Here is a 13,102-nt window from a genome sequence, read left to right on the forward strand (position 1 = left end):
TAATGCCTTAAATACTAGGATCCATTAGTAATGTATGATAGCCAAAAAACTAGATCAGGCACATCTAGGGATGCAGATGAAATGCTGGCATCAAGCCCATCCTAAAAAGATTGCTAATTGTATTACAGAGTTTTTGAAAGAGCACTCATGTACCTCCTGGTTCAATGTGAACTCTTGGGCTGTGCATTTCCTAGTGGGAGTTGGATAAAAATCTCATAATTCTTGCTGCACTAATCATAGAGAAGCTCATTAGAACATAAGCAATCTTTGCATGGCAACCAGAACAGGCTGGTCTGCATGGCAACTGGAAAATGGCTCCCTGAAAGGATGTAATGGAGGAACAGTGCATTTGTCATTCTCTGACCAGCCCCCACATCCTCTCCTCCATGTGATCCACTGCACTGATTCAATGCTGTGACATGTGTGTTCTGACCTTGCTGTAAGCGCAAGGTATTCAGTAAGATAGGAATCACAGGATGGTTCATTAAGGTGGTTAAAATGAAATGGTTGTAAACAATGATGGAAAAAAGGAAATATTACTATCCAGATATTTTAATCTTTAGAAGGTGAGTCAGTTAGATGTTGTGATCAAAATTACATTGGAGATTCTTTAATTTGTGACTCACTGAGAATTTTCTCTGATTATCTTATCAAGTCAAGTTTATTAATGTCTGACTGCACGAGTACAACCCGACAAAACAGCATTCTTTGGTCCTTAGTGCAAAATGTAGACATACAACACACATGCAGACAAACAATACATATGCAGGACAAAGACAAGTATTCACACATACAAATAAATAAATATTTAGACATACAACTCAGTAATAGGCCATTTTGGCCCACGTGTCCATGCCGCCCAATTTGCACCCAATTGACCTACACCCCTGGTTCATTTCAAATGGTGGGAGGAAAACAGAGGCCTTGGGGGAAACTCACGCAGATATGGGGAGAACGTCCAAACTCCTTACAGTGTGGGATTCGAACCCCACAACCGATCACTAGTGCTAACCACTTTGCCAACCATCCCACTCCCTCATAAATTTTGTAAATATGAGAGTCTTGGATAGTTAGTATGAACAGTTTCTTTGGTTATTCAGCAGGCTCACTGCCTGAGGAAAAAAATGTTTCCCAACCGGGTGGTGCTAGCTCTGATACTCCTGCATCTCTTTCCTGTTGAGAGTAGTTGAACAATGCTGTGTGCGGGGTGGAAGTGGTCATTAACAATCTTGCACACCCTCTTCGGACAACAATCACGGTAGACCAAATCGATGGGGGGAGGGGGAGTGGGAGGGAGATGGTCATTCTGAAGTGGTGGGTCCAGGTTCAATTAGGAATGTGTCAATGGTGTACTAACAACAGCATACTCATCTGACTAGGCGCTGAGATCAGATGCGATGGAAGGCCCATCTGAAAATAATGTTAATCCCACCACTCAGCCCAACCCCCACTGCCAGGAAATGAATGCTCATGCATCACTCCGGTGAGATTTGGCTTTGTGTGGTTCAGCACTGAATAAACAAGCGTGATGCGGTCCAATCTCTGGACAGATAATCCTTTATCCTTGAATGCATCTGAATAGAAAACACTTCTATTCAATTGTCATGCAACAGGGTCAGTTGTTAATATGAAAAGACATGTTAATATGCTGACTTTGTCAAGATTGTAATTGTGATTGTTCTATTAGTCTCATGCCACTAATAGGTGGTCTGGATTTGATGAAGCTCTGAAATCCAAGTGGTTTAGTTTTGCTTTTAATTTGATGAAAAGTTTGAATAGTTCTTATGTGGAGATGCAAGTTTGGTTTAATACATGATTGACATTTATTGAAAGTATTGTGCGACTTAACAAATTTGAGCAAATGAAATTAGTTGTTGATGTTTAAACCACCATAGTTGATTATGATGAAATTAATAAAAAGTATCTGACTAAACATCAAGAAAGTAATAAATAAATTTTAAAATAATTGAAATAAAAGAGAGCTGGTTGTGTTATGAGTCCAGAGGACCCTAAAACCCAGCAGCAATAGATATTCATCAAGACAAATGTTTACTTAAACAAAAGTTTCTTTTAATTATCTTTAAACATGAAAATAGTTTCAATCTTTAACTTATTACTATTAACTTAACAACCCCCTTCTAATTCTAAGCGCACGTGTATATAATGTGTATGTAAGTTCTTTGATTCACAGTCCTATCTCACTTCTCATTCCTTCAAGTTTACTGGTTGCAGGCAATTCTTATACTGTGTTCACAGAATTTAACATTTATGAAGTTCACCAGTCTTTGGTGCTTGAAAGGTAAATGATTACTGGTCAGGAAGGTTCTTGTCAGTTTTCAGGGAGAGATTTGTTGGTCGCTGGACACCCACAACTTATTCCTTGTAACCAGCCATTTCAGTTTCTTGCCGAAGAAACTTGCCCTCTCAGGGTTTTCCAGATGATAACCTCTTTCTTTCAGGTCACCACAGAGCTCTTTTTCATTTCTCTTATTTCAAGTGAAACATTAGGCAGCTAGTCCTCTCCTCTTGTATAAACCACAAGGGCTTTGACCAGGCTGAACTAAGCAGTGACAAGCCATCCAAAATGGGGTTTTCCACAAGCTTGCCAGCTTTTCCTGTTCCAGTCCCAGCTATTGCCACTGACTGTAAAACTGCAGAACTGAATTTTCCTCCCTCTCTCTCTCTATCTCAGAGAAAAAGCCTGTTTTTCACTCTCTGCTTGCAAATCCACATTGCCCTCTTAGACCAGCAAGCTCCATCCAGACAGCCTGCAGCTTCGAAGAGTTCTTTCATCGTTGCCTTTTTTATAAGCAACAATCCATTAGTGAAGTCTCCAAAGCTTTTGTAAAGGCTCTTGGAGCTGGCCTGTCTAGCATGAGCAAAGCTCCAGTATTTTAAATAAGATCTGTTTAAAGTGTTTGTATGTGATCTACACTTAAAAAAACCTGCCCCAATTTATCTCCCAAAAACATATCTATAATCTATCACAGTTGAAAAGGCAAAAAGTTGAAACTTCCTCTGCAGCAGTCCCAGTAAACTTTGTTACCAGGGCAGAAAATTAAACATCATATTTTTCTATCTATCTGAGCTGTATACTTGTAAAGTAAAATTCAGTTTATTAAAATAATCTAAACTGAAAAATGAAAGTAAAAGAAGTTTTATTGTTTTTGATTCTTGTCTGCAGGGTAGATGATAGCTGTGAGTTGTGAGTGATCAGAATAATGTACATTTAACAAGACCATTGAAGCCTGTCCTCAACCTGTAAAATAAAATAATTTGCTATCATTTGTTCTGTAGTTTTCCTCTTTAGATTTATCTAGATTTATCTAGATCTTCCAAAGTAAAGATGTGATGTCAGGTTTATCATTTTATGTCACTTTAATTAATTGGAATGCTTTCCAGAGTCTTCAAGTTTCCAATATTTTCTTTTGGGCAAATAAGATTTCAAATATTTACTGCCTGTTTCATCCTATTAGAAAATTGGACCAAGCGCTTCTGGTCACTATTCATTTAAATGTGGATGACATTTTCTCAACATGATTTGTTGAGAAAATGGCTTGCCATCAAGCCACAACTTCTACCTAACTCAATATAGAAGAAACAGGAAGCACAAATGAACTTTATTTTAAACTTGAGAGTAAAATTAATAAGCAAATAACACAGAAAGTGGGCAAGGAAGCCAGATTATCGAAGCAGATTGCACAGCATATCTGTACCCTCCTTGGTTTTGATTTAATGGCTGATCATGTGATAGTAAAAATGTCTGCTTGCTATCCAATTTTTTAAAAAAGCAAAGACCCCTAATGCATGGCTCTCACAAATTTTCTTTTAATTTTGGCGATACAGCACAGTTTTCGGCCCATTCAGCCCATGGCATCATGCTGCCCAAATACACCCATATAATCAATTATCCTTCCAACTCTGAGCATCTTTGTAATGTTGGAGGAAGTCCATGTGGACAAAGGGAGAACATAGAAACACCCTTCAGATTTGAATGGATTGGAAATCTGGGTTTGCTGGTGCTGTAATACCATTGTGCCTATGAAAACTAACCTCATTCTTTTATACCCCTGCCATTAAAAATCTAGTTTGTCCATCCTGAACTAATAGGACATTCTAGAAATGGGTTTGCTTCTCTGAACAACTGCAAAAGCATTTACATCCTTCCTTAAATTTTCTTTCTTTGGCTTGGCTTCGCGGACAAAGATTTATGGAGGGGTATGTCCACGTCTGCTGCAGGCTCGTTGGTGACTGACAAGTCCGATGCAGGACAGGCAGGCACGGTTGCAGCGGTTGCAAGGGAAAATTGGTTGATTGGGGTTGGGTGTTGGGTTTTTCCTCCTTTGTCTTTTGTCAGTGAGGTGGGCTCTGCGGTCTTCTTCAAAGGAGGTTGCTGCCCGCCAAACCGTGAGGTGCCAAAATGCACAGTGGAGGCGATATCAGCCCACTGGCGGTGGTCAATGTGGCAGGCACCAAGAGATTTCTTTAAGCAGTCCTTGTACCTCTTCTTTGGTGCACCTCTGTCTCGGTGGCCAGTGGAGAGCTAAATAATGAGATAATATTGTATGAAAAAGTCCAGAAACCTCTCTACATTTGCATTCAATTTGCTTTGCAATGAACAATAAATTTTCTTATCTTTTCCAATTGCTTGTTTTACCTACTTACTAACCTTTTGAATTCAAAACATTATGATTCCTGACCATCTTATAACCCCACTGTTTAAATAATATGCTATTTTTAAAGCTTCCTGCCAAAATTAGCTATTGCATTTTTTTAAACTTTATTTATTCGTTCAAAAAACAAATAATATATGACATATACAACAATTAACCATAAACATGAATGTTATTTTTCATATATATAAAAAAAGAAAAGAAAAGAACTCCCCCCCCCCCCTTCAGCCAACTCTCCTAAGGAGAGCCATAAAGAAAGAAAAAAGAAAAAATATTAAAGAAAAATTAAATATACATATTAAGATCTAATCAATGTAAATTGAAATGTAAATATTCTGAATATAATGACCACATTAATTTAAAAAAATTATAATTATCCCGCAAAACATACATAATTTTTTCCCATTATTAAACAATATTTCATCTCATTTATGCCATCTATTAATATCAATCATATTTGTATCTTTCCACGTACTAGCAATACATTTTTTCGCTATGGATAAAGCTAAATATACAAAAGCTCAGTTTATTTTTTAAGTATCAATGAAAATTCTTACCGCTTGTTTTGTTTCTCTATAGTTTTATCTTGTATAGTACCATGATTTTTCCTTTCTTATGAACTGACTTTATAATTCCCACCTGTTTTTTACATTCTGTCCAGTCTTCTCATTAACCACTTGCTTGCTGTGCAATATATGCTTTCCTTTCCACCTCAGGTTCTAATGGTCTTTATCTTAACAGCTTGAAAAAGTGGAGAGCCATTAGTTGTAAATTTCCAAAATTCCAAAGCTTCAGGAAAGATGCCATTGAAATATCTTGCATTCCACCAAGTATCAGGGCTTAAAATGCTTTCCTATTCTTTATCATCTATGTAGAAAATGCAATTTTGCATTTGCACTAGTTTAGTTTGTCAAATTAATTTATCACAAGGTAATAACCTAATCAAACTTTCTACTAATGGAAGTACCTTTCCATTGTTGAAAGCTAGAAAACAGTGATTTTTCTCAAATGTAGAGGTTATGAATATTAACTTTGCCTTCAGAAAGTAAATATTAGATCTCAGATAAGGCAATGCATCAATTCAGTTTGCTATACTATTAGAAGAATACCAAGTCATGAGATTAGGCATTAGAATGGAGGAGAACCTCTTCATGGTAATCATAAGATTAGGTCCATGATAATGTGGTACTAGGGATAATGGAGTTCACATAAGAAGAGGGGCCGAAGAGCCCTGGATTGTTCCTAAATTAGTAAAAAGTTAAGAGAGGTTTTGATAAATATGTTCAAAACTATGAATGCCTTTGAAAGAAAAATAATGAGAAATTGTTTTCAGGGACGAAGGTTCACACAAAGGTGCTCAAGGAACCAGAGATTACTTTTGAGCAAATGTTGTTTTGGGCATTTTTTGAGGCAATCTGAGATGCAGTATTTTAAAAAGAGACAATGGACCATATTTACCAGTGACCTGCAAAAAAGAAGGGTATAAACTTGAAGTGAAAATGTTCACAGGTTAATGGAAAAGAGGAAGGAATGGAATTATTGGATTGTTCTATCAAAAGTTCATACTGCATTTATACAGAGTATATTCACTGTTCCAGACTGCTTTGACAAAGTTGTGGTGAACCAATGTCTTGAATGACTATAATCTCCAGTTGCTATTGGATAGGGAGTTCCAGGATTTTAATCTATTATCTGTGAAAGAAGAGTAATGTATTTTCAGATCAGTTTAATTGATGGGAAATTACTCAATCATCTTTCAACAATTCTTACCACTTCAACTCCCAATAAGCAGTTTCAAAATTACAATGTTATTATTCCAAGGAACTCGAAGTGGGTTTCCAATAAATGTTAAGGTTTATGATTCCATAACTTCTATTTTGGGGGGGGGGGGTTATATTTTATTATTTTACTTTATTAACAAATACAATAAACTGAAAATGCAAATCGAAAAACTGATATTTTAATGCAGGAGAAAAAACAAAATTACTTTTCAGTATGAAGGAATTTTGTTTGTATTTTTGTAAAACAGTTTCCTCTGAGTATTTGAAAAGTTTGAGTTTTTACAGAAGCAGACAATAAAGTTGATGCTGACTCCAAAGCGATTAATATATTAATTTAGACAAACATTGGTCAGTTTATACATCTGACAACATCCTTAGATTGATAACACTGGTCAATGCATCGAGACAGCAACCCAACCACTGCACTGGATGCAGAAAAAGCTTTTGATAGGGTTGAATAGAATTTTTTATTTAAGGTGTTAGAGAAGTTTCATTTTGGCCCTTATTTTATTGGTTGGGTTAAGGCTTTATATAAAGATCCAATTGCTAGGGTGGTGGCAATTTAATGGTACCATTTAAATTAACGCGATCGACCTGGCAAGGTTGTCCATTATCACCAGCCTTGTTTAATTGGCTATTGAACTGTTAGCTCAGACAATACGACAGAATGATAAGATTAAAGGGATGAGAATTGCGGATGATGAATATAAGATTAATTTATTTGCGGATGATGTGTTGGCGTATTTGACAGACCCGGAGCAGTCTTTGAAATATTTGCAAGATTGTTGAAATTTGGGGAGTTATCTGGATATGAGGTAAACTGGGATAAGAGTGAAATATTGCCAGTTGGGGAAGGAGATTATTCAGAATATAAAAATATTATAAAATTAAAATGTTCAGATAGAATTAAATATCTTGGAGTAATAGTAAATGCAGATTATCAGTCTTTATATAAATTAAATTATGTTCCTTTATTAAAAAGGATTAAAATGGATCTTTCATTAACATTAATTGGTTGAGTAAATGAATATTTTTCCTCGAATCCAATATCTATTTCAGACGATACCATGTTTACTTTCAAAGGGTTATTTTCAGGATTTGAACAGAGTGGTGCGGGAATTTTTATGGAAGGGAAAATTACATAAACTTGCATGGAAATATGCATTAGGTGGACTTCTGTTACCTCATTTTCAAAATTATTATGAAGCAGCTCAGTTGAAATTTGTTAGTAGATTGATGGATATTGACCAATCCCCGAGTTAGACGAAGGTGGAAATGGCTTGTATTTCTGAAGTTGATGTACATCAGTTTATATTTAAGTGGAATATGAACTTATTGCAGGAATGTAAAATGCCAGTATTAAAACATTTGTTAAAGATATGGGTTAAAAAAAATATGGTTTTAGGATCGAAGGGTAAATTATCAATTCAAACCCCATTATATTATAATCAGCTTATTCCTTTTTCATTAATCATTTAAAGAGATGGAATTCTAAGGGTATAAAGATAGTTCAGGACTGTTTTGAAGAGGGTCAGTTTCTTTCTTTTAATCAATTGAGGGAGAAACTTGATATATCTGTAAATTTTTTATTTGTGTATTATCAACTCAGAGCTTTGATAAAAGATAATTATGGTAAAGAGATGAATTTACCTAAGTTGACGAAATTTGAATATTTGATTTCCTCTATACCAAAGAAAGGTTATATTTCGGATATGTATCAATTGTTACAAGAAAGTATGGATAAATCGGAATGGGAGAAATCTAGGACTAAATGGGAAAGTGATTCATCTATTATCCCTCAAGAGAATTGGGAAGTTATGTGTCATGAAAGTGTAACTAAATTGATGAATGTAAGATATGGAATGGTTAATTATAATTTTTTACATCAGTTATATTTGACTCCAGAGAAACTGAAAAAATATGGGTTTAGCAATTCAGACTCTTGTTTTAGATGTGGATTGCATGCTGTCTGGTCTTGTGTTAAAGTACAACCATTTTGGGAAGGAATCAGGTTGGTTTTGGAAAAATTATTTAAAATTAAATTACCATTAGACCCATCGATTTTTTTTGTTGGGCTATATGGTCTCTTTGAAGGGATTGGGGTTGGATAAATTTCAAATTGCATTTGTACGCCTAGTGTTGTCTGTAGCATGAAAATGTGTAGCTAGTACTTGGAGAGATAATGTGGAAATTAATACAGTACATTGGCATAATGAATTGAGAGCTTGTATTACTATGGAAAAAATTACATTTAATTTGCATGATAATTTTTCCTTTTTTGTTAAAATGTGGTCTTCCTATTTGGAATATATGAATTTGGAAATACTTTGAAATATTGTATATATTCTGTTCTATTTCTATATTTGGCTCCCCTGAATGGGGCTGACTGAAGGGGTAGGAGGGTGGGGAGGGTTCTTTTAAATATATATATTAAAAAATTGATTTCTCTCTGTTGTTTGATTGTAAGCTGTTCAAAAATCTTTTAAATAAAGTTTTTTAAAAATGTTGGTCAGTTTTACCGCTTAAATGACGCAATACTTGATTAGTACACATTGCAAAATGAGCTTAACTTCAATTTTGGGGTAGAAATGTGTGTCAAAGGCAGAATATGTATTCTGGTAATAACAAAATATCAAAGACTCCTTGAGTAACTTGGATGTGTTCATTAAATTTAAATGATATTCTCAACCTACTCCAACTCACAAAAGGATAATGCATTAGGACATATGTAATGGGAACATAGTTCACATTTTGAGATTAAATGTCAATATCTTACTCTGTTCCAATGTCCTGCTAGTCGTGTTCTTGTCTCTGAATCACAAAGGTGTAGCTTACGTCCAGTTCAGAGATTTGAAAGCAAAATTTGGCCAACCTTTCTATGTCAAGCAAGTCTCTCTGTCAAGATTTTAAACCAAGACTTGCATTGTTTTCTCAGATGCGTGTAAATCAGTAAATCATCCCAAGGCTTTATTTCCAAAGAGACTAAAGGCTTTTACCTGGGCATGGGACAACATTTACTTTTCATCCAAAATAACTGAAGCAGATTTTCATTTCACTGTCACATGCCATTTCTGGGACTTAACTCAGGAGAAATTGGTGACTTTCTACTTTACATCATTATTGTGGCTATACTTCATGCTTTATTAGATGCATTTGGGCATTCTGAGCATAAAATGTGCAATATAAATTCTACTTTCTTAGAAAACAATTGCAGATATCCCTGGAGTATTTCCAGTTGAATATTCAATAATCTACCATGTGATTAAAGTAAGTTCTAAGGATATTATCAATTCTCACTGATGGTGCATTGCGTATTTCTGCAAATGGATAAATTAAACGTTGAGAGAATTTGTTTTAAGAATGTTAAAGACACATAACGAGAGGTTATCAACACAGTTTTTTTCTGCAAACAAAATTTAACTGTTTTTGAATGGAGTTTATTCAAACAGTTTGTGAAGTTTTCATCAGTACAAGTCCATGATCCTTTATCCGGAACCCTTGGGGGACAGTGTCTTACAAACTTCGGATTTTTCCGTATTTCGGAAAGCCCACCCGAATTGTGCTGTCGTATCCACCTCCACTCCCTTCTAGTCGCCTGGCCATCTACCCCAACTGCCTGACCCTCAGCCGCCTTGCAGTCTTCCCTGACCACCGATCCCTCAACCGCCCGGCAGTCTCCCCTGACCCCATCGGCCGCCTGGCAGTCTCCCCCGACCACAGGTCGTTCCCTTGACCACCCGGCGGTCTCCCCTGACCGCGGTCCCTCGTCTTTCTCCCCCAACCACGGTCCCTCGGCTGTCTCCCCCAACCGCCAGTCCCCACTTGCCGGATTTTGGATCTTTCCAGATTTTAGATGTCCAATAAAGGATTGTGTACCTGTATCTCCTTGATCTTCAATTTAATAGAAGGAAAACACAATACTGATTCATTCTCATATCTGAAAGAGGTACATTGGGTCGGTCCAAATTTTCAGATTTTACAACTGTACTTTTAACATTTAAATTTAAGGAGATAAATAGGTACATTTTGATAGTTTATTAACAAAACATTTTTTCATATAAAGTACAAAAAAAAATCTTATATTTCTGTGACTTCTGTGTGGTAGCTTATTGACGCTGTTCATCTTACACACGCACACACAAAAGTTTTCGAAATGTCTGGATTCTCAGGTGTTCCAGATTTCTGGCATCCGGATATTTGGACATTTACTGTATATAAAATTGAAAGAGACATGGATAGGGTTGATGGTCAGCCTCTATTTCCCATTGGTAAGGGTATCAAAAGCAAAAGGGCATTGGTTTAAGTTTCAATATTCCATCAACACTACGATTATCTTGGCTGGTATCTATGGATTTACAAGAAACTGCAGTTACTGGAATCTGGAACAAAGAACAAACTATTGAAGGAACTGAGTGGATGAAGCAGCATCTGTGGGTGAAAGGAACTGTCGTACTGGATTTACAGATGTTGCACTGTGAACATTTCAGGTCAAGATCCTGCATTAAGATGGTCCTGAATGTCGAAAATTCTTTTCCCCTCCCCCCTCTGCCCTACCCCCTCAACATGCTGCTTGACCTGCTTAGTTCCTCCAGCAATTTGTTTTTGGCTACAGTTATTCCTGTTATTAGTTATGCACCTCATTCCCTTCAGCTGATTTGGCATGGTGACTGATTCATGATAACCATTAACTGTGCGAATACAGACCTGGGGGCAAAATCTTTTTGTCAAAATGTCAAATATGTTAATAAAATAATCTGAACATGTCCTGCACACTTGCTTGCAATCAAGTGAAATGAGTGTGTTAAAAATGTTTCTCTGTTATTTCTTAAACTCTTATACCCTTGGTATTATTTTATTAGAGTGAAGAACATTAGTAGTATTGTTGCAAATAAGCTTTCCGGAAATCTCTCTTCAAGACATGTCTGGCATTTCATTTTAATATTTTGCATATAATATAATTAAAGGATCGCAAACTTGAAAATAAATATTCAGTCAATTTTAAGGAAAAAAGTAATAATCTTTGAATCACATTTCTGGAGAAGAGATCTTTTGCAAATGGGCTTGCAAGTTATTGTTTTTGTTCACACAAAAATTTCAGAACATTTCAGAGATTTATCTTCAAAATATAAAGTGCTCATCAAAACTAAGCGTGGTTAAGATGTGTTTAAACAATTTAAATAATTTCATCTGCAGAGGTTGAACATCAAGTAACTATTACTGCGCCAGGGGCTAGTCACCAGAGGAAAAGTACAGGCCCCACCCCAGACTGTTCCCCTCCATCCCCAGACACAGCCCTGAAGAACATTGAGAAAGTTATTCGACCCCAGGTAAGTTGTATTGATATATTGTTGACTTTTGTCAACAGTGAACAACAATAGCAGTCTAATATTTCACTGTGATAAATTGCTAGATTTGTATTAAAGTGAACATAGAATTAATTCTGTTCGACTTTGTTTTCAACCAGTATTACAGATGGTGCACCATTTATTTGCTCTTCTTGTTATAGCTTTATTCCTGGTTAAATATATGCAAAATAGAACCAAGTTTACATATGGAAATAATGTGGCAAACCATTTACATCATCTGAAGAGGCCCCCAGCCTGAATCTAACATCAGATGTGAGATTCAGCATCTGTTTTGGCCTATTGAGTCAGGAATCAGTGTTCTATAGCTTAAGTCAATTCAGATTTTTGGCATTTGCTGGACAACTTTGGAGGTGACAATAATTCATGTTGTGTTGTTGCCGCCCCATATAAAATTAAATGATAAAAGATACAGGTTGGTTTCTTTTGCTTAACTTGTGTGGTTACTGATAAGTTAATTCACTGAAGCTGCTAAGCAAACCAGTGACTACCAGAGGAGTAATACTCATGGTCAGTCATGACCGACGGAGGCCAAGAGAAGAGAATTTGCTTAAGCATACAATTTTGCTCAAGACTTTGAGGGTTCAATATGGGCCTTAAAAGAAATTGTTCTTAATTGAACATGCATCGCTTCAGATTGGAATAACTTTGAATCTACAAATAATAATATACTGTAACTGTACTCCATTACTTGTACAATATTGGTCATCTCTAGCAATTTCCCATCATGTGGAAAATATGTTTAAGTTTATATGAAGATGGAGAAATAGTTTATTCTTCTTTAATACAAGTGAGTGTGGTATACCTTTAAGAGTCAAGAATATCATGTAGCTTGCATTGATGTACTGGTGCATCATTGCTTTAAGATGAATGTCGTCTTCCCGTAAATGAAAAGATGCATGTCAGTAAGCTTCAAAGACCCTGCAAAAAACTTCATCTATATTTAGCTCAATCTATTTTAGAACTGTATTCATGACTATTAATATATTGAGGGATATTCTCAAATTCATTAAGATGTTTTGAATGATAGGAAACAAGATATTAAAAAATGACTTTTTAAAATCCTTATAGTGTGTTGTGCACAAGCACAGTGAAAAGACTGAGACAACAAGCTGTGAGCTTGTTTAGCACAACTAATTTAAAGTTCATGCTAAAGCCATTAAGGCTGTCCTCAGCCTGCTCCTCACATTCCAGAATTTACGTCACGGAAAGAGGGACCCACGATGCTATCTTTGCTGCGGCTGCCCCGCTGACCACGCATGACAAGCAGGGCTAGTTTGCCGCT

General features: G+C 36.1%; 1 protein-coding gene across 19 annotated transcripts in view; it reads left to right on the forward strand.

The window, feature by feature from the left end:
- Positions 1 to 13,102, forward strand: part of anks1b (ankyrin repeat and sterile alpha motif domain containing 1B) — an 823,124-nt gene that overhangs the window by 511,940 nt on the left and 298,082 nt on the right. For all 19 annotated transcript variants that reach the window (XM_069908369.1, XM_069908373.1, XM_069908387.1 and 16 more), the window contains one exon: positions 11,648 to 11,781. In XM_069908369.1, coding sequence (XP_069764470.1) covers positions 11,648 to 11,781 — 134 coding nt within the window. The remainder of the gene's footprint in view (positions 1 to 11,647; positions 11,782 to 13,102) is intronic.

Source organism: Narcine bancroftii, chromosome 13 (assembly GCF_036971445.1).
Source record: "Narcine bancroftii isolate sNarBan1 chromosome 13, sNarBan1.hap1, whole genome shotgun sequence".
Taxonomy (NCBI): Eukaryota; Metazoa; Chordata; class Chondrichthyes; order Torpediniformes; family Narcinidae; genus Narcine; species Narcine bancroftii.